Genomic DNA, 24,704 nt, shown 5'->3' on the forward strand with positions numbered 1-24,704 from the left:
AGGATGCAGGCGCTTCACTTGGGAGCGTGTGAAGGCTTCGGGATAGCTCTTTTTGAGCTGGCCCAATTCAGAACACCTCCCAAGCGCCCCAAACTACTCATCTGTTATGACCCCTTAGGAGTATAAGTTGCCCTTTGTGTAGTTTGAACTAAAAAGAAAAAAGAAAAATAATTAAATGTGTCCACAGATAATGATGTGCATTTTGTGCTCTCTCTGTGTCTCAGTGAAGATATTGGATTTATATCCCGCCCTCCACTCCGAAGAGTCTCAGAGTGGCTCACAATCTCCTTTACCTTCCTCGCCCACAACAGACACCCTGTGAGGTGGGTGGGGCTGGAGAGGGCTCTCACAGCAGCTGCCCTTTCAAGGACAACCTCTGCCAGAGCTATGGCTGACCCAAGGCCATGCTAGCAGGTGCAGGTGGAGGAGTGGGGAATCAAACCCGGTTCTCCCAGATAAGAGTCCGCACACTTAACCACTACACCAAACTGGCTCTCCCGGGGAGGAATGTATGATGTTCAAAATCTTCAGAAAGTCATAACATTTAAAGCTGTTGGGAGAAGAGCCTGTTTATAATGTATTGCTAAGACAGAAGGTGAATTACAGATAGGAACCCAGTGAGCTAGATTTATAAAGATTTCAAACCCTCTTCTCCTCTATGCCAGCAGTGACCAAACTGTGGCTCGGTAGCCACATGCGGCTCTTTCACATATATTGTGTAGCTCCCAGAGGTTGAGAAGGAACTTAATGCAGGCTTAGTCTCAAACATGCTTAGCATCAGGACCTCAGTCAGCCTCTGAATGTTGACCCATAGGTAGGTGACAACTTCCACTGTGTGTGAAGCAGGGAAGGAGGGTGAAATAGGCAGGCTTGCAATCTCTTTTCCTCCACCACAACGGTCGCCCAGAGACCTAGAGCGGGGAAAGAGAGCGCAAGAGCTGAGGAAGCCACTGGAAGGAGGAACAGAGTTAAAGAATTCCCCCTTAGTTTCATAGCTCTTGTAGGAGCTGTATTCACTAACCTTGATGTCAAGGCAGAGATGCATAATGATGCAAATGGTGGTCAGTGTGTTCCCTTCTTCCACTGGTGCCAAAAAATAAGTCCCTACCCTTTCCCTATACTGGTCTTATTAGGACTGTTATTCTCAGCTTTTGTGTTTTTTTTAAAAAAAATCTCCTTCTAGCATGGTCATGTTGTAAAGTGCATACATATGTATTTTATCTTTCTGTGCAAAAAGTATTAAGGGTTTTAATAAAGACATGTGTGTAATATTTTTTTTCCAAGTCTTGCGACTCTCAAAATCTGACATTTATTCTATGTGGCTCTTACATTAAACAAGTTTAGCCTATACCAGTTAAATAGATACATTGGAATGGGTATTCTTCTAAGCCACTACATCACATCAGCCTAAATAAGAGAATGAGCTATGATCAAAGAGCTTCCTATGTCATGTCTGACACTAATTCACCTTATGGCTTTAGACAAGCCTTTATTAGGTTTGCCAAGTCCCCTGTGGGCTCTGGCAGGAGACTTATTTCCTGGAAGTGACATCATCACGCGGCGACATTGCTTGCCAGTCGCTCTCGGCGTTTCCAGGGAAACTCTATGGGTTTTTTTAGACGCTCTAGCAATTTGGGAGGGAAAAACTCTATGGTACCATAGAGTTTTCCCTCCCAAATTGCTAGAGCATCTGGATGACGTCATTGCTCTGGTGACGTCGGGGGAGATTCCCCCCGCTGGCCCAATGTGGGCCGGCGGATTGGGAACCTCCAGGGTGAGTGAACCTCTGCCCAGCCTGGGGGCTTGGCAGCCCTAGCCTTTATCTCCACCCTAGCTCTCAATACTGGATAATGAGACTGGCCTACCTAAGGCATATTTAAAGATTACATCAAGTTAATCTGTGTTAAAGCGATTTGGGCAGCAAAAGCCTCATATAAATAATTATTATTATCAATATTCTATGTAAGATACATACAATTAGAAAGTCATCGTGGCACTTTCATCTAGATGTATTTTTGTTTCTGTTATCTGCAGAAAGGTGATATCATAGATATAATCAGCAAACCTCCCATGGGTACCTGGATGGGTTTGTTGAACAATAAAGTGGGTACTTTCAAATTCATCTATGTTGATGTCTTAAATGAAGAGGAAGAGAAGCCAAAAAGGCCAACAAGAAGGCGACGAAAGGGAAAACCTCCTCAGCCCAAATCTGTTGAGGATCTCCTTGATCGCATCAACTTAAAGGTTGGTTTCTATTTTCTGTACCTTTGTGCCATTGATCCCCACATGGCTTACAATTGCTGCTTCTCAAAGCAAAGAGACAATCCTGGCTTTCCTTCACCTCACTGGATTAGGAACTGTTTCAGAAGAATCCAGAAAAGCATTGCTTTTATGTCTGCAGGGAGCATTTATCTGGAAACAGCTGCCTTTGTCACAGAGACATGCTTCTTAGAACCTCTTAACATTCTGTTGAGCATTCCAATCTTTTGTGATTGCTTTTAGTACCCAAAGTAGCTTTTCTGTGATTGGTCCCCCACCCCCACCTTTGGGTAGCTGTTTTGTTGTGACATCTACTAACTCTTGTTGAAATTCTAAAGGTGCCCACAAGTTCAGCAGAGTTAGGGGGCTCTGCATTTGCTCTTCCACTTAGAGTTGCCTTTCCCCAGGTATAGGTCAGGGTTCCCCTGGTTTTTGGGGCTTCAGCTTGCCGCCAGCCAACTGGCCAGTGGGGGGAACCCCCATCCTCAAACACCAGTGTGTTGGATTGACACTGTTTTGCTCTCCTACCCACGCAATGACATGTGGCTTTGGTACAAAAGCCAGAAAGATGGGTGTTCAGAGGATGAGGCACCTGCGAATCCCCCCCCCCCCAATACTGATTGTTGCACAAGGAAGGCCAGCTGGGGTTGCACATCAACACTTGGGCAGAAAGAGGGATTCTTGTTCTTGTCGCTGTCCCCTCTTATACCCTTGGCCCACCATTGTGAGCATCTGGCCCATCAGAAGGATGGAAGGATTCTCACTCTTGATCTTGCTGGACATTCCCCAAAAGCAAAAAAAAGCCAAAACACCAATCCAGGAATGGAGGACACCCCGCCCCCTGTTTGTCAGAGAAATGGAGGAAGCCAGCCTGCAAATGTTGAAGAATTGAGGCCAGCAATGGGCGACATTGTCGATGTGATGTCATCATTTCTGGGTGATGTCATTGCATTGAGGAAATCCTGCCCATTCCCAGAACACTCCCCAAACCCCCTGCTGGCGTGACGAGGGAACCTGGCAACCCTATTTTGAGTACTGCTTGCACTGTGTTTGTATAACAAGGGACTTAGGGCTATTTCAGCTTTAAATGCCGCTTTGATCTTGTAGGTGAAATAATTCCCTTTCACTTGCCAAAGTTTTTAACTGAATATTTCCTGAAAATGCTGTAAGACATTTTTGATGCAGTTGCATTCCCGTGTCAGAGGTTGGCAGCAAGATGGAGATTAGGACATTGAATTTGTTAAGATTTAATGTGTTCATATCCTTTAATTATTACATAATCTTTGTATTTGTTCATAATTTTGGATATAAATATGTCACATGCAGTGTTCCCTCTAAGCTGAATTAGTGTGAGCTGTCACGACCCGGACCTTCAGGTAGAGACGGGCGGCTGCTGTTGCCCTGGCAATCGGCCAGGACGCTGGCAGCCGGCTACGGTGCTTTCAAGGAGCAGCACAAGCGTTATCTAGCAGTCCTAATTAGTCCCTACCATAAATCAGTCCAGCCGAAGGGAGAAGCAGGGCGCGTCGTCACAGGAATGCAGTGGGTCAAAAGCCAGAGGAAGCAAGCCGAATATATTCAAAGTACCTAAGCCAGTCCACAGAGCAAAAGCAGAGTCCAGTTCCAAGTCCAAGATTCAAGCCGGGTCAGGAGCAAACGGGTTCTCTCAGCAGGCAAGAGGGTGCAGGGCGTGGTCACGTCTGAGGAGGATCGTTCGTTGCCAGCACAGTTTGCCCTAAGGCCAGGACTACAGATATACTGTGCTGGCTTGTTAACTCGTTAGTACTCCGGGCTTAGATCTCTCCTCCCACGCATGCGTGCTTCTTTCCGTCTGTCTTTGAACTCCTGCCGTCTCCTTTCACGGAGCCGGCTCACAGGTGGCGGGGATTCAGGAGGTGACGCACTAGGGCCCGGTGTGGCCTGATCAGTTTCAGGAGGGGATGAGCTAGGGCCTGGTGTGGCCTGATCAGTTTCAGGTGGCTCCTGCTCTGGGTTAGCAAGGGCTGGGTCTGGTGCAGGCATGACATGAGCAAGCTCACAGATTTTTAGCCTCCAGCTCACACATTTGTCTTAATTCAGGAAGGATGTCCGCAGAGCACACTAATTTATGCAGTAGCTCACAGCGTTAATTCCGGTAGCTCACAAAGTAGAATTTTTGCTCACAAGACTCTGCAGTTTAGAGGGAACACTGGTCACATAATATTTAGCCCATAAGAACTGGTGGCATAGGGATGGGTAATTCCAAATAAATAAATGAATAATAAACACTTCTTGGACTACACAAGAGATATTTGTTAATATCTCCTACTGTTATCTCAAGGCTTCTTTTTCCTTGTTGCTAGTTTGTGATAAACACAATTAGTACTTAATTATCAGAGTGCAAACAACTGAAATGTAGTTCAAAAAAGAAATTGCCTGTTGCAGGATTGTTTTATTCCCTTAGCAATGAGGTGATGGTCAGGACGAAAAGCATAGATCAAAACCTTTGCATTCTTTATTTTTATTTTGTTTGATGTTTGAAATCAGACAGGTTGGGATTAAACTGTTATGCCTGCTGCTTATCCTATTTCCAGGTCTATTGTTACAGGAAGATGAGCCTTTTTAAAATCACACTGATTTTAGAAGATTAGATTCTAAAACAAATAGCACATAGAGTGTTGAGGGTTTAGCTTTTAAGCAATGCAAGTGGGTTGGACTTCCCAGACAATATCTGATCCCATCATGTCTCTTCTTAGTGTACATGTGCGTAGGTGTAGCCAGGAGATCCTATAAGTTCTGGCTGCCAGGGTGCACCATGAGGAGGCAAGCTAGAACTGCACCCTATGAACACAGAGATTATTTAGGGGGATTGTCCAAATGGTCTCCATACCTGTTGTATCCATATTTCATATTATTAAATGCTTCCTGTGTGTAACTCTGCCTTACGTTAAATTAAAAAATCTCTGTGATGGTTTATTAAGCTGCTGAGAAATTATACCTTGATTTAAACAGTCATGCTTGTTTAACTTTTCTAATGGCCAAATAAGTTATTCTGGATTGTCATGTTTTGTGTTTTTGGCACAGCAGTAAGCTATTTTGTATGGTGATTAATTTATCCTGTAATAGGGGTGCATTGATAAGATCGTTCTTGCTTTGAGTTTTTTAAAAAAGCATTCTAGGCCAATTGAAAGAGATAATTGATGTAAATTTTTTCATTCTGTTTGTTTTTAACTTTATTTTGTTAGTTACCTTGAGCTATATGAGAGGGAGGCTGGATAGAAGTATTTTAATAAGGCTTACAAATAAAATATTGGTGAAGCATACTTAACTTGGGCTATACAAAAAGATAAATAATAGTATGAAACAAAAAGTATATGGAGAAGTCACAGAAGGGAAGTTCAAAACATTTCCAAATCTTACTGCTACTGGAGAACTCCAGAGATGGAACTTCGAAGAAAAGGGGACATCGTGGGGTCCAGAAATGGTTATCAAGGCAAATCAGTGAACAAACTGTAAATTCATTGCAAAGCTTTGTTGGCTGCCTTCTTAAAAGCATCTTACATTCCATAGTACCAGTCAGGCCATCTGGACAGAACGAGTCATCGTAGTTGGGGTCCTGATAAGCACGATCTTTATTTTTAAGCGAGCATATCCAGAACAGTGCAGGCCTTAATTCTGACAGTAAGAAATAACCATGAGAACTCTGTCCCAAGAGCATGCCTATGCATCTATTTCTGAAGCCACAAACATAGGGTTGCCAATCCCCAGGTGGAGGCAGGGGATCCCCCGGTTTGGAGGCCCTCCCCCCGCTTCAGGGTCATCAGAAAGCGGGGGTGGGGGGGAGGGGAGGGAAATGTCTGCTGGGAACTCTGTTATTCCCTATAGAGATTTATTCCCATAGAAAATAATGGAGAATTGATCCACGGGTATCTGGGGCTCTGGGGGGGGCTGTTTTTTGAGATAGAGGCACCATATTTTCAGTATAGCATCTAGTACCTCTCCCCAAAATACCCCCCAAGTTTCAAAAAGATTGGACCAAGGGGTCCAATTCTATGAGCCCCCAAAGAAGGTGCCCCTATCTTTCATTATTTCCTATGAAAGGAAGGCATTGAAAAGGTGTGCCATCCCTTTAAATGTGATGGCCGGAACTCCCTTTGGAGTTCAGTTATGCTTGTCACAGCCTTGATCTTGGCTCCACCCCCAATGTCTCCTGGCTCCACCCCCCAATGTCTCCTGGCTCCACCCCCAAAGTCTCCTGGCTCCACCCCCAAAGACCCAGATATTTCTTAAATTGGACTTGGCAACCCTACACAAACATCTCTTTTGGTCTATAAATACAAAATATGCTTTGACAGTTTCAAGAGAAAAATGCTCAGTGTTGGCCCTCACTTACACACACATCCCTGTTTCTCCTGGAAGACATCTCTAGAGAAAGTGAAAAGTGGGATCTTATTTTGTGTCTTTACACTTGCATAATGTATTGAGTTAAAAACTAAAATTTCAAGGGAAGATGAAGCAGTGCAAAGTACTTTCCTAACTTCTGACAATTTCACATTGATCATATTTGAATAGCAATATACTCTGTGTGTGTGTGTGTAATATATGTATATATTTTAAAAATCACTTTTGTCTATTGTCTCTCTATGGATTTGTTTCCAGAGTTTTTACTGAGAAAAAACTCCCAAAACAGCAGAGATTATTTTAAATTCTTTTTTTAAAAAAATCAGCCAGCGTGTATAAATGATGGGATGAGAGTGGGTAGGGGAAAATAAATTATTCTTTTTTTTCTTCCAAACTATTAAGACTTGCAGCCAAATTACAAGAAAAAGTTGGTCTGATGTTTTCTTGTTCCCTTTCATTGATGGCTGTAAAATGGAAAATAATCCTGCATTTTTGTGTGTAGGTGTATGTTTGCTGCTAGTATATTTTCAGAATCCATTTGCTACTTACTGTCTTTTTGATGCAAACCTTGTCCTTCAGCTGACACCACAGCAGTTGCCATCACCTGCTGCCCTCCAAGAGTCTCAGACAATCACTTTCAAATGATAGAATGAAAAGCTGAAAAGAACAAAAAGGACGAGTTTGTCAATTTAACTGCTAACACTGACAGAGCTGAGAGTTGTTGGGGCTTGGTGAGAGAAGTTAGTAGGTCTGCTGGTTAGGGAGGGAGTCCACTAGGGATTTTAGATATTTTGAAGATAGGATTGGGTACTGTTCCTGTCAAAAACAGTTAGAACTTAAAAGCTCTTTTGATCTGTTATATGTCTGAATCATGTACTGCTTTGCAAATGTTACACCTTCTCAAGCTCTCCAGTAACTTTCTCATTGTAATACTGAGATAGCTGGAAAAAAGGATAACCAAGAAGCAGCCAAAACCACTCTTACCACTAGAATAAACCAGTTTCTTAGTTGTTTTTATCAAGCCACCTGTGTGGTTTCTTCAAGCTTATAATCCCCTCATGATAGACCAAGTGAATGCTGGATGTAGGGTTGCCAACTCTGGCGAGGGAAATCCATGGAGATTTGGGGACGGAGCCCAGGAAGGGATCTCATCAGGGATGTAGCTTCTATAGATTGTACCCCCTGAAGCTGCCATTTCTCCATAGAGATTGGTCTCTGTAGTCTGGAAATCAGTTGTAGTGCCAGGAGAACTCCAGGATAGTAACCCTAGAGCCAGATGGCACCCTTGCAGGCATTGGCTCATTGAGGACTAGGAGATCTGTGATCACACACGCTGAATAATGCATTTTCAATCCACTTTCAATGCACTTTCCAACTGGATTTTGCCAGTTCACACAGTACAATCCAGTTGGAAAGTGGTTTGAAAGTGCATTATTTAGTTTGTATGATTGCAGCCTAAGTTATCCCAAAAGTTGTACCCCTAAGTTATCCCAAAAACTCAATTATATTAAAATAATTATTAAAAAAAAACTTTTTAAAAAGTTTGCAGGATATGAAAATTAAGCTCCTAGTTTCTAGGTCTGAAACATGCATGGAGCACTTCACATTCATTTGAAAGTAGAAAGAAGCAACTCCACCCCTTATTCAGGAAGGCCTTCGGCCAGCTATAGTAAAGGCCATGCTCTTTACAACTAACTAGGATTGCCAGTTTCCAAGTGATGACTGGAGATCTCCTAGGAGTACAACTGATCTCCAGACAACAGAGATTGGTACCCCTGGAGAAAATGGCTACTTTGGAAGGGGGACTGTGTGGCATTATACCTTGCCAAGGTCCCTGCCATCTGCAGCCTACACACACACACAAATCTCCAGGTATTTCCCAAGCAGGAGTTGGCAACCCTACAACTAACTGATCTTCTTACCTCTTAGATTAGGGCCTGACCAGCTAAATTTACAGTTGCCTGCTGCTGTGGACAAAAATGTTATGTCCTTAACAGAGGTTTAATATGTAAAAATGGACCGCTGAATCTTTTTTATGCAGGAATGTAAATAACATCACCTGATAAATAATGTTCCACTAAATTAAGGACATTTTTCTCCAAGCCAGTTGGCAACTCCATTTATAACTTAAACGCAACATTAAACTTGCTTAATATGACAGAGAAAAAATGTATTTGGCACAAGTCTAGGCTCCTTAATTTTGGGGCTGGCTTCTAGGTTCAAAGAAAAATAATCAAGGCCTAGATTATGGTAACCAGCAGTCAGGAATGACCATTGGTTAGGAAAGAGGAGTTGAAAGCATCAAAGATGGTGCTTTGTTCGGAGTTGGTGATCTGTTGCTTTGTTCTGTACTGTCATTCCATTATGCTTTCTTCCCCACAAACTGCTTTTCTTAATTTGCCATAGGAGCACATGCCCACCTTTCTGTTCAACGGCTACGAAGACTTGGATACCTTTAAGCTTTTGGAGGAAGAAGACTTGGATGAGCTCAACATTCGAGACCCTGAGCATAGGGCAGTTCTCTTGACAGCAGTGGAATTGCTACAGGAATATGACAGTGAGTGAAGCCTTGATTTTCTAGAAGGCTGAACAGAACAGAAAAATATCAAGACATATAATATTTTCATTAAATAAACAACATGAGCAGTATACAGTTACAGTGGGAGACAAAATTCAAAGAGGTGCTAGGCTTGGATTGTAAGATCTTGAAAAATATAGTGCTCAGTAAAAGGGCAGAAATACTTGAAAATGTGGATTGATCAGCCCACTAACAAAATGGAGGTTTTTCTTTCTAAGCATCTTTGATCAGAGGGGGAGAACTGTTTTCCTATTATTATTTCCCTTTCTTTCAGGATGCATGTTCATCCAGAGGCAGTTTTGGTGCGAATGATCGAATTTCCTGTGATAGCCAGTGTCAACAGGGCTGGCACGTGGGAGTAGCCAGGGTAGGCAGTGGCCTCACACGCTACCCCTTACCCACGCAGAGTGCTCCTCCAACCCTGCCTTGAAGGCAGATCGGAGGAGCACTTTCCCCCTTCAGTAAGCTCAGTGCGCTGTTTTAGCAGCACCAGTTGATTTCGAGTTGAAAGCGGCCGAGCGGCACCTTTCGAAGGAGCCGCTCAGCCGCTTTCAACCCAAAAGCAACCAGTGCCACTAAAACAGCATGCTGAGCTTACTACAGGGGGAAAGCGGTGGCGCGGCAAGTGGCTGCTTCTAGCAGCAGAACCACTAGCACTGGCCCTGAGTGTCAACCAGCGTGGTGTAGCAGTTAAGAGTGGCAGACCCTAATCTGTAGAACCAGATTTGATTCCCCATTCCATTATCAGAACTCTGTCAGCTCCACCACCCCACCCCCACCCCCCACGCCTCACAAGGTTACTGCTGTGGGGAGACAAAAAGATTGTAAGATGCTTTGAGACTTCTTAGGGATGGGGTATAAAAACAAATCTTTGTGACAAAAATTAATGAAAGATTCGAAGTGCTGGATCTTATTTTGTTGTATTTTTTCTTTGTACTAAAACCATAATAAAATCAGCATACTGTTTTAGTCAGCAGAGGGGGAGCTTCACCATGCTGTTTTAGTCAGCTAATACAGTGGTTTTTGTAGGTTCATCCTGTTACTGCCATTGTGATATTGAGTCAATTACCATGTTGCTGTGAATATCCTGACATCTTCCAGTTCCAGTCTCTTGACTGAACTTAGAGTCTAGCTAAAAGGATTTCTCTTCCCTGTTAGCTCCATTCTTTGTATACTGTCTTCTAACATCTATTTTGTTGTCATCCTCCAGGTAACAGTGATCATTCAGGCTCTCAGGAGAAACTCCTCACAGATGGCCAAAGTCTAAGTGGATGCTCTCCCCGGGATTCAGGATGCTATGAAAGCAGTGAAAACCTGGAGAATGGTAATAAATGATACCTATTCAAAGCAGGGGAGGGCAGCGCTGACAGTGCCATACTTAGCAGGACTCAAGTAACTGCCCTTCTGTAAATGTATTAGAATTTAAGATCCATTGACTCTTCATTGCTAAGGAGAGTACAAATTCTTATTGGATATGAGTTTTACTTTGTCTTAGTTACCATCATTCTGTTAAATATTTGTTCCATACCTTGTTTTCTTACCCTTCCTCCAACATTGTGCTTTGTAATCTTCTGCCATTATGCTTCACATTGCTGCTGGGAATATGGTGGAAACAACAGCATATATAAGAAAAATACACAGTGAGTGATAATGTGTCCAAATATTTATAAACACTGCTCTTCCACAAAGACTTCATATTTACTCAAAGAATGCTGAGCATAACAGATGTAAAGTCCTTGTAAATGTTCAGTTATACAGTGATATCCATGAACCATAACATGAAGAATAAACCACTGGAAATTCTTGTAAACATTGGAAATAATAAGTATAAACCAGGGGTGTCAAGCATGCAGCCCAAGGGCTGAATCAGGCCCCAGAGGGCTCCTATCAGGCCAATGAGCAACACATTGTCATCTGCTTCCTTCTCTTGTTTTCTTCTGCATCACAGCTTGCTTTTGCCAGGCTTGCTGAATCACACAGGAACTACATAGCAAAGCCTCTATTTTCTCCATTGGCTGACCAGCACAAAGTAAATTATGCACAAAAGCTTGCAATGCCTAGCCATTTCATGTTTTCCCCTGAGTCTTAGGCTCAAAGCATTGACCATGATATTTCTGTAATGAATGACAATAAATCAAAAGTAGGTTTGCAACTTACATGCACACACCTGAAGAACGCCTGAACAGTTTACTCAAAATTGCTACTGCACAGACATTGTCACCAGATTTTGATGCAGTAATTCAGAGCAAGAAGTGTCAATTATCAGAAACTGTTAAACAAACAAAATATTGCAAGAGTGCTAATCTTTTAAGTTTTTTTAAAAAAATCTTTGAGTTTGTCTATGTCCTTTAAAAAGTTTATATCTCTGCTACCTGGCATTACATTTTATGACACATAGGCCTCAAGTAGTGGAAGAAACTCTCAAATCAAATCAGGAGATATGTAGAAAGGTAAGAAACCAAACAGCTCTGAACAAGACTTTTACAGAGCAGTATTTCAGTGCCTTTCTAAACTACCCACTTGCCTCACATACGAACGGGGGTGATTTGGGGGGTTGTTTTGTATGTTTTACTTATGCTTTGCAATCTGCCTTGAGCCATGAGGAAAGGCAGTTTATAAATATTTTAATTTATAAATAAATTAGTATTTTTTTCTGTACCTGTGTTGGCCACCAAAGACTAGCATTTCTGAGCTCTCTTCTCCTTCCCTTTTCATGCTCCCTGCCATTCAAGTTCTTTAAAGGATATGAAAGTGTTATAAATATAATCAATTAATAGAATGGAATAATTGAGCAGGCCAGAATACATCTAATTCTGCTTCTTGCAGGGATATTTTGTCAAAGCTTGTTAGTTAAAGGAGGTCCCAGATTTTTCTGTCATACTCCATTGGAATATGAGGCACGGTTTAATACTTTTAAAAATAACCACCTTGCTTTTATAAAGACACTTTTTGTATTTTAATTTTTATTTGTTAAAACACAGATACATTGTAGTCCAGAAGAACCATGTAATATTTGGCCACGCAGTTGTGCGTTGAGAGGAAATTCATAAATGGCAAGGAAACTGGCTTTGTCCACTTTGTACTTACATTTTATTGAATGGGTTCTCTGATGGGTGTCAGGAAGAGCCATATATTTTAATTTTGAGATTAATTTAAACTCTGTACTCTGGTGAAATAGGCAGGAAGGAAAAGGGGGTTTGTGCAGTGGGTTTTGCACATTAGCAAATTTTGCACATTAGCATAGGTAACACAAAAAGGTGTTTTAGGAGACACAAGAGGATTAAATATATGCTTCCAGCCAGCTATTGAAAAGCAGATACTGTACCTGGTAGAACTCATTGTCTCTGACATTCCATTGCAGAGTGGGGAGGAAGGAGAAGAACTAGCCTCAAGGATGCCTGTTTTTCAGCCTTAGACAGAAACTCTTTTTGGAGAGCCTTGGCAGGCTTTTGGCCCAAGCAAAGTTTTCACTTGGCCTGTTTTTTCAGGATCTTTGGTTCGGGTTAGAATATGGGGACCACATTGTTTTGGGGGTTTTCTATTAGTCAGGCAGCACCTCTTGGCTGCAATAAGTGATGCATGGGCACATTTGCAGGTTATTACATTAGGCATCAAACCCAGTTTGGTGTAGTGGTTAAGTGCGCGGACTCTTATCTGGGAGAACCGGGTTTGATTCCCCACTCCTCCACTTGCACCTGCTAGCATGGCCTTGGGTCAGCCATAGCTCTGGCAGAGGTTGTCCTTGAAAGGGCAGCTGCTGGGAGAGCCCTCTCCAGCCCCACCCACCTCACAGGGTGTCTGTTGTGGGGGAGGAAGGTAAAGGAGATTGTGAGCCGCTCTGAGACTCTTCGGAGTGGAGGGCGGGATATAAATCCAATATCTTCTTCTTCTTCTTCACCCATTCTCTTTTCTACACATCATTAGTATCAAAATGAGTGCAGACTTTTATACAGTGAGCAGACCATACAGAGCTGGAATTGAAAACAATTTTGGACTTCAGTACCAGTCCAAGGGAGAAAAATGACCTCAATATGATTGCTTGACAATTTCAGCTATTAATTAAAGTCTCTGAGAAGTGGTCGTTATTCCTCTTTAGAAAATGAAGCTGTTACAAATCAGCCCACATGATACTATTGTATACAGTCAAGTTGCTTGCTGGTTAAGAAATATATACTTCTCTATCCCACATTTATTTGACTTCCTCATTTACAGTTCTAAATCTTTCTTATTAATCCATGTTCCAGGAAAGCAATGGCAGTAGTTTTCCATTATAGATCAAATGAGTTCTTTTTGCTGCTGCTGTTTAGTATCTCAGAAAAACAGTGATAGGAATGGGCACAAACCCACATGAATTGGACTGGTTCGTGGTTCCCAAACCAGAGGTTCAGGAGAATATGCCTCCCACAAATCCTCCATGAACCTCCTTGGAGGTTCATGAGGTTTGGGGAGGGCTCATGTGGGCTCTGAAGGCATTTAAATACCTTTGGAGACTGACTGAAAGTGAACTCCAAAAGCCATTTAAATGCCATTGGAGTCCATCACCAGCCCCATGGCCTGACCCAACTGTTTTAAATTTAAATGCTTTCAGAGCCCACCTCCGGGTCAGGCCAGCCTGACTGAGCTCCAAGAATGAGCTCTGGCCTTTATGGGGCCGCACAACTCAGCTGAGCTCTGTAGGTACTTATAGGCCTTCAGAGCCCACTTATGGGTGGACATGGTCTGTAAGCGGACTCCAATGGCCTATAAAAGCCTTAAGAGCTCAGTCGAGTCAGGCTGCTCGACTTGGCTTAACTCCTAGAGTGAGCTCCGAAGACCTATAAAGACCTTCAGAGCTTACTCTCAGAGCTCAGTTGGGCCAGTCTGACTCAGAGGTGGGCTTCAAAGGCATTTAAATGCCTTCATAGCTCACTTGGGATGGGCCAAACTTGCAAAATGGATGAACCACAAACCAGCTTGTCCAGTGGAGGTGTTCATTGGAGGTTCGGGGCTCATGTAAACCCTGAACTACAAACCTCAATTTTCCCAGTTCATACCCATCCATAAACTGTGGTAATCTGTACTGAATATGATGAGCACTGGAACAACTGAGTTTTTCTATGCCAAAATTTTGAAGAGAAATGTGCTTTGAAAATCACTTTAAAATTTCAACTGCTGGAAAGGCATGACATTCTTAGAATAGCGTCCTCAGGCTGTATGACCTACAGCCGCTGATTTTTCTTTTTTCTTATAAAGGACACACACAGGGCTACAGAATTCAGTGTCTGTCAATAAACCAGCATTTATTTGCAATGCTTTCTGTTGTTCCTGTATTAACTCAAGGATGCAGCGAAGAGGTAAAGAGTTCTTAAATCTAACTAGTTGAAATAATAGTTTTACAAGAGTAATAACCCCAAATATACCTTTGATTTAAGGAAAGTGTTTAGTTTCTTCACAGTTTCTGCAAGAATAGACACAATGATGTCTCCTTAGCAAGCAATAACCGATCTTGGATTAAACATCTTAGCTTATGCAGGCAACAGACACTTTTGTGCCTGATAGAAACTCCAGCTTCTTTGTCACCTTATTTCCCCTTCTGGCAGCAGCTTCCAACGCCCACATGTCATATTCCTACCTCACAATGTTTGCTTTTTGAGGAGTGAAAGGCATTTTGGAGGAATGGGAAAGAAGTACATTGGATATTAAAAACCTGTTAGGAACTCTGAATTTCTCAGTTGCATTTCTTTTTTGAAATACTGCTGTATTCATACTGAAAATCAGCCTTATGGATATGTAAGCTCACTTTCACCTTCATAAAACAGATAATGTTTTTGGGTTTTTTGCAGATAGAAAAATAACATACAAAAAATAACATCCTGAACATCTTTTTGGTTTTGTTTCAGCTAAGAGTCAAAAACCTTGTCTTCTACCTTCAAAATTAGCCAATGAATACAATTTTAAGGATTTCCACAGAAGTGCTCTGTCTACTTTGCCACTGACTAAATCAACAGATGGCCTTCAGGAAGCAGAAAAGACACAATTTAGTTGCACACATAATGTTAAAAAGAGTTGCCTCAAGCCAGCTTCAGTCATGTCTCTGAAGAAGAACCGCAGAAGTTTACCAGTTGGCATCTGTCAGAGCTGTGGGACTCCAAAAGGCAACCAAAGAATGCGTATGTGGCCAAGATCTCATTCTCTGGGGGACCTCCAAGGAGAAATTGACACCAAGATAAAAGATTCTGAAAAGAAGGTGGATGGATTCCTTCAAGGTATGCTAGGTCTAACAAAAAAATCAATTAGCTTCGATAGTAGTGGGCAAGTGACAGAACAGTTGGTGGCTAAAAATACATGTGGTGCTGTTTCTCTCAAGGGAAAAGCAAAGGATCTTCATTTTCCCACAACCATCCCTTCCAGTGGAACATTTCCTCTATTCCTGCCTCAGTATAACAAAGTTCAGTCATCTTTACTTTCATGTGACATAACTTGGACATCTCTTGAAAACCATAAGAAAAGTAGTTCTGATGTTGGAAGGACTGATCATTCTCCAGTCCTGAAAGAAATTACAGAAGCTGAACTGAAGGATGTGGGTGAGGCAAGAACACATCCAAAAACTTGCTCACAGCCACCACCAGTCCCTGCAAAAAAAAACAGAGAACGTCTTTCTAATGGACATTGTCATCCCCCTTCAGCCCCTTGTAATCCAGATGTGCCATCTTTACCAGCAAAAAAGACCACCTCATCTAGCCCTATTGATGCCCATGAACTGACCTTTTGCAGATCATCTCCTGAACAGGAGCCCAAGAGCCCTTCATGTGTACGGCCTCCTTGGTTTTCAGATCTTCCAGAGACTTCTAGCATCCAGCAACATGTCCTAAAACTAGGTCCTTCTTCAGCAAGGAAGACCTCCTGTAATAGAGGGCTGGATCTGGAAATGTTAATAGAAAATAAGCTGCAGTCTGAATATATTGATCTCACAGAAGACCCTTATTCTGACAAGGTAAGGGAAGGAGATTTGAAGGCTTCTGCACATTGAGAGACAGCTTGGTGTACTGGTTAAGTGTGCAAACTCTTATCTGGGAGAACTGGGTTTGATTCCCCACTCCTCCACTTGCAGCTGCTGGAATGGCCTTGGGTCAGCCATAGCTCTTGTAGGAGTTGTCCTTGAAAGGGCAGCTGCTGTAAGAGCTCTCTCAGCCCCACCTACCTCACAGGGTATCTGTTGGGGGGGGGGGAGGAGGTAAAGGAGATTGTGACCGCTCTTGAGATTCAGAGTATAGGTTGGGATATAAATCCAACATCTTGTTCTAATTCTGCATCCCAGGCCCCATTGAGCAACAAGAAAAGGCAAGATATAGATATTTTAATAAATGAATAAATGTTATTAAATTTGCAAGTGACATCAAATTGGGCAAGATAGTAAACACTCCAGAAGATAGAGATAAGACACAATCAGACTTTGATACACTGGAAAAATGAGCAGATGTGAACAAGATGTGATTTAATAGCAATATGTTTAAGGTTTAGCCAGTGTGATGCAGCAGCAAAGGAGGTAAATGTCATTTTAGGGTGTATCAACAGATGCATAGCATCTATGACATGAGATTTGACATTACTGCGGTATACTTCGTTGGTCAGACCCCATTTGGAGTATTATGCCTGTTCTGGAGGCTTTTTAATAGAAAAGACATAGAACCTTTTGAGTGGGTGCCGAGGAGAGTGATAAGGATAATTCAGGGTTTGGATCCTAAACCTTATGGAGAAAGGTTGAGAGAATGAGGATTAGGGTTTGTAGAATCTTTCAATCTCTGCATCCCAGAAATCTCAATGCACAGCAGCCAAGAAGGTCTGAGCGCCTGCTCCGGCTGCAACGCCACTGAGGATGTTCTCTGCAGCTGAGAACGAAACGTCTGGAAAGAAAACTTTCTCCAGTAGAACACGGCACTTGATCCCGAAAGATTCTACAAACCCTAATGATGTTACCAGCCGTGAAAACCTGAAATCTTTGATAGAATGAGGATTGTTTAGCCTGGAGAAGATGAGTTTAAGAGGAGATATGATTACTCTTTTAAAATATTTTAAGGGCTGTCATTTAAAGGAGGGTAGGGGGCTGTTTCAGTTGGTTGTGGAGGTTAGGACTTGTAATAATGGGTGGGGAGATATCAGTGGAGTATTAGGATAAACTTTTTAACAATAAGGGCAGTTCAGTAGTGGAACTGGATGTCCAGGAATGTTGTAGGCTCTCCCTCCATTGAGGTGTTGAAACAAAGAGTGGATGTTTGTCAGAGATGCTTAAATTATGCTGCATGGTTGGGCTGGTAGGTCACTGGGCCCCTTACAACTTCTTAATTCTTTGATTCTTTGGTAAATTATTAACATTATTAACTCTCTGGTTAAAAAAGATCAGGTGGTGCGTACATATGTCCATCAAGTTGCAACTAATTTATGGCAACACCAGCAAGGGGCTTTCAAGGCAAGTGAGAAGCAGAGGTGGTTTGCCGTTGCCTTCCTCTGCAGAGTGTTCCTTGGTCATCCCCCATCCAGGTACTGGCCCTGTGTCACAAGCAGGGGACCAGGAAGGGGCTTCTACTTGCTGCCACCACTCTGGCAAGGGTCTGACTGGGAGGGCCCAGAGCACCCACCCGATCCCTGTCTTCCCTTCTTAACTAAACACCTTCTGTCCATGACCAAAAAGATGTGAGGACTCAGACAGTATAACAATAATAAGTTATTGTAAGTGCTCAAAACAACAAGTGGTTTTAATATTAGTACAACAGTGAAAGGTAGAAATAGTAAAGGTGATGCAAAGAAAATAACAGCCCTGATGCAACTAACTGAACATAATTCCTTCTCTTTGGGATTTGCAACATTTTTGCCTTTGGGGCCCCACTGCTGGCTGCCTATGAGTGACCATTGTAGCATATACAACTATTCTTTCTAGCTCAGTCTTCCAGGTTCCAAGAGCCCCGTAGCGCGGAGTGTTAAAGCTGCAGTACTGCAGTCCTAAGCTCTTCTCATAACCTGAGTTCGATCCCCAGTAGATGCTGGGTTTTCAAGTAGCCGGCTCGAGGTTGACTCAGCCTTCCATCCTTCCGAGGTTGGTAAAATGAGTACCCAGCTTGCTGGGGGCGGGGGGAGTGCAGATGACTGGGGAAGGCAATGGCAAACCACCCCGTAAAAAGTCTGCCGTGAAAATGTTGTGAAAGCAATGTCACCCCAGAGTCAGAAATGACTGGTGCTTGCACAGGGGAGCGTTCCTTTCCTTTCCTTCCAGGTTCCAAGCTGAGCATTTGATTCCACTAAAGTATATATCTATTTGAACAGTCTGTTACTTCATAGTAGTGTGAAACAGAATATTGACGTTTAACCACACACGTTGCTGAGTGCAACACAGTTGATATGCTCCTCTGGACAAAGTCTTGCCTTGATGGTAGCATCTTTCCATTTTTTAAAATCTTTCCTTGGTCCTTGAACCCATGGATCATTCATGTTCTATTTCAGCACTTGTGGGCACTTTCAGAATTTCGAAATCAATTCTGGATGTTACCACAAAATCACTGCAATACCTTCCTAAATGGGCTCACAACAGAAAAGGACTGGGCACCACAGAAAAGATCCATGATCTCGGTGTAGCCATGTGGACAGGCCAGGGAGGAGGGACCTGAAGAAGGACACTCTGCAGAACATAGCTGGTGCAGAGGATACACAGGAATGGGTTTTAATAATATTTCCTTAATATTAAATAAGCAAGGCTTATCAATTATAAAAACATAAAAGAATGGTAAACCCTTAACCAAGATTTCCACCCCCTTGGGTTTGAATGTCATAAATATATAAATATGTTTAATTCTGTTGAATTAAAATCAATGAGTCTTTAAAGTGCTGAGCTTTTTCTGGACAGTGCCAGGCCAGCACAACAGCATCCCTTGTTCTCAAGACATTCTAAAAATTACCACATGGATTGAAGTAGATGCACTAAGAATACATTAGAAAATTATATTATCTCAAACATTTTTCCGGCCATTCTAAAGAATACATTCCCAAATTCCTGGAAATGAAGATAGCTCCCGTAACTCACTTTTCAAAAGTATATTTATATGGAACTGGAAGAAGTAGACATAGACTGAAACCATCAATTATTTGTGCTTAATATTTGTTAACTGCTTGTTTAGAAAGGCATTAATATTTAATTAATATTTTGTTTTTCTTTATCTCTTTCTTTCCTTTCTGGTTGACTGGAATTTGCAGCATGGCCGCTGTGGGATTCCTGAAGCTTTGGTGCAGAGATACTCTGAAGATCTAGAGCAACCTGAAAAGGAAGTTGCTACAAACATGGACCAGATACGGGTGAAGCAGCTGAGGAAGCAACACCGTATGGCAGTAAGTTACCAATAAATAGCCTTTATTCGAAATGCAAATGAAATATGAGAAACCACTTCAAGAAGTAGATCTGCAATGTAAGAAGATCTACATGTAGAAAAGCAGAACATCAGAGATTTAGATTCTAACCTAGTTCTCTCTGATGTATTAGTATTTATTTATATGCAATCTGTTTGTGATTTCCTGGTTGTAGAGTGAAGAGTACAATACCAGAAAAACTTCAGTGAAACCATGTGATAATTCAATGGACAAGGAGGTGGAACTCTCAGAAAGGTTCAGAAGCTGCACTCCTGTGAGCTCCCACTGAATCTGAGGCCTGCATACAGGATAGACTTTTGGTCCATCAAGGCCTCTACTATTGTCTTTGACTCTCTGAAGCTTTCCTGGATTTCCAGCCAATCTGTCCTGCTGAGATGCTTTCAATTGGATCCAAAAGAAAAATTTACAGCAGTTGGCAGTGTGGATCTTCCTCCATTTCCCTTTTTCCAAGCAACCTGCTAGGGGAAAGCCAGTACAGATATAGTGATTAGATCAGGGGTGTCAAACTCATTTGTTATGAGGGCCAGATCTGACATAAATGAGACATTGTTGGGCTGGGCCGTTGTGTGTACCTATGTAAGATTAGGTAGCAGAGATATAAAATTTTTAAAGGGCACAAACACAAAGATTTAAAAGAAAACCTTAAAACATGCTTAAAACATTAGCACTTGTTGGTCTTAAAAGTACTTTCTTGGTATTTTCCCCATGGGATCTAGGAACAAAGGAAGCTCTGGCTCTTTCCCTCCCTCCCCAGGGGACCAGGAGGCAGAGGATCCTCAGCCAATGGAGAAAATAGAGGTTTTGCTCTGTAGCTCCTGTGCGATTGAGCAAGCCTTGCAAAGCAAGTTGAGATGCAGAAGGAAGCAAGAGAGAGGGAGACGGAAGCAGACAAGAGCCAGTCGCTTAGGGGCCTGATAGGAGCTCTCCAGGGGCCCGATTTGGCCCCTGGGCCACATGTTTGACATCCCTGGGTTAGATATTGTACCAGATCTTTCAAAAAGAACTGGGGAAAGCCAGAATTCTTATCTTGCTTAACCATGAAACCTACTTGTGTGACATTGGATTAGTCACAGCCTAAACCTAACATATCTCACAGGATAAAATGGGGAAGGCAAAACCATGTTTGTTACTGCCCTGCGATTCTTGGTAGAAGGGCAGAGTAAAGATGAGACAGACTAGGAAAGTGATAGGATAGAATAAAAAGCTATGCAATACAATGCATGGCAAATTCCAAGGCTTCTATGTTTTCATTAACAGTTACTTCATTTAATTGGAAAGTGCTTAAAGTTTTCTCTCTTGTTCATTTTAGTTTTAAGAACAGGCATTCTCAGTCTTTATTGTAATTATTACATGTGTTTGTTTTCTTTATCCTATTCATTATTCATTATTAATTTTCATTGGTGAGTAACATATTAATGCAAAACACATTTTGAGTTGAATCTAGAGTAAAATTATGCTTGCTCTTGTGCAAGCCAAGATATAAGAAAAAGACTGCAATAACCACTTGAACTAAATCAAGAATTATATCCTATTTGCATTTCTGTTATGCAAGGTATTTCACAACTTACCTTGGAATTGTAAGAAGTGTTCTTCAATCTCAGAATGCCACTCCAGAGTACTATATGGGAAAGGGATAGTTGTCATTCTTCAGGCAATTAAATGAAGCTAATGAATACCTCTTCCCAGGGCTCTACTTTACACTGAGCCAGGATAAGGGACATAATGATACTGGGGGGTATCAGGTGACAGTTCCTCCAGATGCATTACAAGTGGAAACAGCTGAAGGCTGACTTAGTATGTCATCAAGAGATGCTGCACAAGATCTCGTATGTGTATTCCATGTATCATTGTAAATAAGAAATGAGAATGGGACCAAGAGATGTTGTACAAGATCTTTTACCGTCTGTTCTGCAAGCAGAACTATGCTAAGAAGATTTCTTCTTCTGTTTGTACTTCACCAAATCCAACTGTTTATCTGTAAACTCTGCCCCCCATCCTGTTGGTAAAATTCCCATAGATTGTATCCCCTCTTAAGGAATGCTCCCTATTAAATTTCAGATAAATAGAAGAAAAGTTTCGCAATTTATAGGCAGTTAAAAGTCTCAAACAACACACACACAAACATTTGGCAGCTTGGAGTCCCAGATAGTGGTCACAAACAATATGTAATGGGAAGGATCCTAATATACAAGACCACTACATAAATGAAATTGAACCATACAGAGAAAAAAGTAAATCTGTCTTATTCACAAAGCTGGGAGAAAAACTGTAAGCACTGGAGTGCTGCAAGGTAAGGACTAGAGGAGGCAGGGCTTAGCTCCCCCTTTTCATTAACTGTATTTCTTAAAGAATAGATCCTCCCCTGTCCCAGGGTTATATAGGGGTACATAATTCCCCAAGTCTAGGTTATCTTGTAGAAAATTGAATTGTGAACTCAGGAAAGGCATTTCTGGTGGATCAGCTCCCTTAGACTGTCTTCAGGTTCCCCTCCCATGGTCTCCAAAGAATGAGACTGGAACTGCAAAGCAGTAAGGCAGAAGGGCCCCACATTGGGGGGCTCCAGGAAAAGGCAGCATGTGGCCAAAGGTGGCATGAGCTGTTCACATAACGGAGGAGAGGGTGCAAAATTATCCCACTAAAATCCCTTTGTAAGACAGGCTGCATCTCACATTCTAGAGCAGGGGTGTCAAACATGTGGTCCAGAGAGGGCTCCTATCAGGCCCCTGAGCAACTGGCTGTCATCTGCTTCTTTCTCCCTCTCTCTTGCTTCCTTCTGCATCACAGCTTCCCTTGCCAGGCTTGCCCAATCACACAAGAGCTTCAGAGCAAAGTCTCTATTTTCTCAATTGGCTGAGGCTTCTCCCTTGGGGAGGAAGGGGGGGAAGGGTAGCTTGCTTTGCCAGGCTCTCTCAATTGTACAGCAGAGCTACTGAGCCAAGCCTGTCTTCCTTCTATTGGCTGAGGCTCCTTCCCCTCCTGGAACCCTGGGGAAGGAAGGAAGGAAAGTGCCAGAGCTTCCTTTGCCCAGTTCCCTGGATCTCATGGGAGAGATACAAAGAAAGCACCTTTAAAACCAATGAGTGCTAATGTTTTAAGCATGCTTAAAATTTTTAAAATCTTTAATTGTGTTTGTCTGTGTCCTTTATAAAGTTTATATATCCACTACCTGGCATTACATTTTATAACGCTCATGGCCCGGCCCAACAAGGCCACATTTATGTTGGATCCAGCCGTCATAATAAATCAGTTCAACGCCCCTTGTCTAGAGAGTCTATCACTTGTATGCATGGTGCTATATTCTACATAGTTCTGTAGAATTAGGATTCCAATTCTGTCTGCAAAGTCAAGAAAACTTAGTTCTCACATCTGTTGTTAACGCCTTTATTATCTATATGCCAATTTGCTGCTATTTACATGTCTTACCAAATGTATTATTCCAATCTTAGCTGTATTTATTGCTCAGCTACTTATGCAGCTTGGCTCTAATTAGCTCTTTCTGGCAACTAAACCCCTCCTGCATATATATAATATCTGAAGAAATCTGTTCAGTGGATCTGAAGGGGTGTTCATGCTAAGTCTCTTTCCTTTTAAATGACTTTTCAAGCCCCACTGACATGAACCTTACAAACCTCCTGGGAGGGCTGTGGGAGGTCCATGTTGGCAGGATGGCATGGACCAAGCTCACAGACCATGAACTGGGCCCCAGTTCATGGAAAAAAATAGGTCCATGGTCCAGTCTGAGCGCATCCTGGCAATTAACACCCTCCCCTTTCTTCCTATATGTAATGGTTGAGGCAATTCTTTTTCACTGTATCTTAAGAAATGTGCTTGCACACAAAACGCTTATACCCTGGATAAAACTTTGGTGATCTCAGAGGTGCTACTGGACTCAAACTTTGTTCTGCTGTTTCAGACCTACATGGCTACCCACCTGAATCTGTGCTAAAAGTAATTATTCTTCATGCAGTTCATAAAAGCCTATCCTTCAGAAAAGAAGAAACATACACCTTGTTATTCTTTAATTCTTAGCTACATGTGACAAGATATACCCAAAGGCCTCCAAAAAATTCTTCTGTGAAAACTCTATTACTTAAATAATACTACTCATTTAACCTATAGGTTTTTAATAATGCCACATTAGAATACAGATAAATCAGGCTGTATGAAAAAAATGCAGCAGCCAAAATAACCTCCACATCAATCCCAGCCAAAGGTCTCCCCAATTTTTCTCCCACTGATGCACCTACCACCACCCCCACCCCGGGATGGAATAATCCACAAATTGGGAAAAGGAGACATTCCAGAAAACAGTGCTCCAGTGTATAAGAATAAGGCACCTTCTTAAAGTGACATTTGTTACTAGAGATGGTATAAAATTCAACCTAACAAGCATAAAAGCTGTCTTATATTGGGGTATAGTCAACCGCTTAATGTATAGGGATGTACAGGGACTTCTGGGATAGGACAATCCCAAGTAAGTGCTAAAGCAAAACTCTGTGCTCTAATATGAGAGTTTAAAGAATCTTAATTATATAAATGATCCAGAATTACCTTTCTAGCTCTCTCCAACCCCATCAAGTTTAATTCCAGATTTGAATTCCCAACATAAATAACTTATAGATAACAACTATCAGTTGTTTCCAAGAGCTTATATAAGAATCTTTTCTTAACAATAAATGGCAACCATTATTTTCCAAAGTGAATATCTTCAACCCCATCTCAAGGGCAGCTGGCCAACCTCAGGCTTCAAGGGAATGAACACTCAGTTCTGATTTCAAAACTGATTATGTAAAATTTTGTCTGTGGATGGTCCAGTGCATAAACCCCACTGAAAAGAATAGAGTTTGTGCAAGAGAATTACTCACCAGATTGCATTTACAGCTTTATACTCAAGAGTACTAATCTGCAAGACTAACATGTAGTAGATTAATTAAGGCACTGAGGTATAGCAAATTAATGCTTTGGACTTAATGTTTATATTTCTTTTTAAAAATGCAGATAGTCATGTTACTATATCACAGTACAGATATACCTATTTATTTGAAATTGTGCAGATACTGTGTTTCCCCGAAAATAAGACACTGTCTTATATTTA

The 24,704-nt window shown here is 41.9% G+C and overlaps 1 protein-coding gene across 5 annotated transcripts in view; it reads left to right on the forward strand.

Moving 5' to 3' along the window:
• The window catches only part of SASH1 (SAM and SH3 domain containing 1), a 1,059,311-nt gene that overhangs the window by 1,032,417 nt on the left and 2,190 nt on the right, over positions 1-24,704 (forward strand). For all 5 annotated transcript variants that reach the window (XM_060240717.1, XM_060240744.1, XM_060240734.1 and 2 more), the window contains exons 15-19: positions 2,035-2,244; positions 9,046-9,196; positions 10,428-10,541; positions 15,097-16,190; positions 19,439-19,570. In XM_060240717.1, coding sequence (XP_060096700.1) covers positions 2,035-2,244; positions 9,046-9,196; positions 10,428-10,541; positions 15,097-16,190; positions 19,439-19,570 — 1,701 coding nt within the window. The remainder of the gene's footprint in view (positions 1-2,034; positions 2,245-9,045; positions 9,197-10,427; positions 10,542-15,096; positions 16,191-19,438; positions 19,571-24,704) is intronic.

Source organism: Heteronotia binoei, chromosome 1 (genome assembly GCF_032191835.1).
Source record: "Heteronotia binoei isolate CCM8104 ecotype False Entrance Well chromosome 1, APGP_CSIRO_Hbin_v1, whole genome shotgun sequence".
Lineage (NCBI taxonomy): Eukaryota > Metazoa > Chordata > Lepidosauria > Squamata > Gekkonidae > Heteronotia > Heteronotia binoei.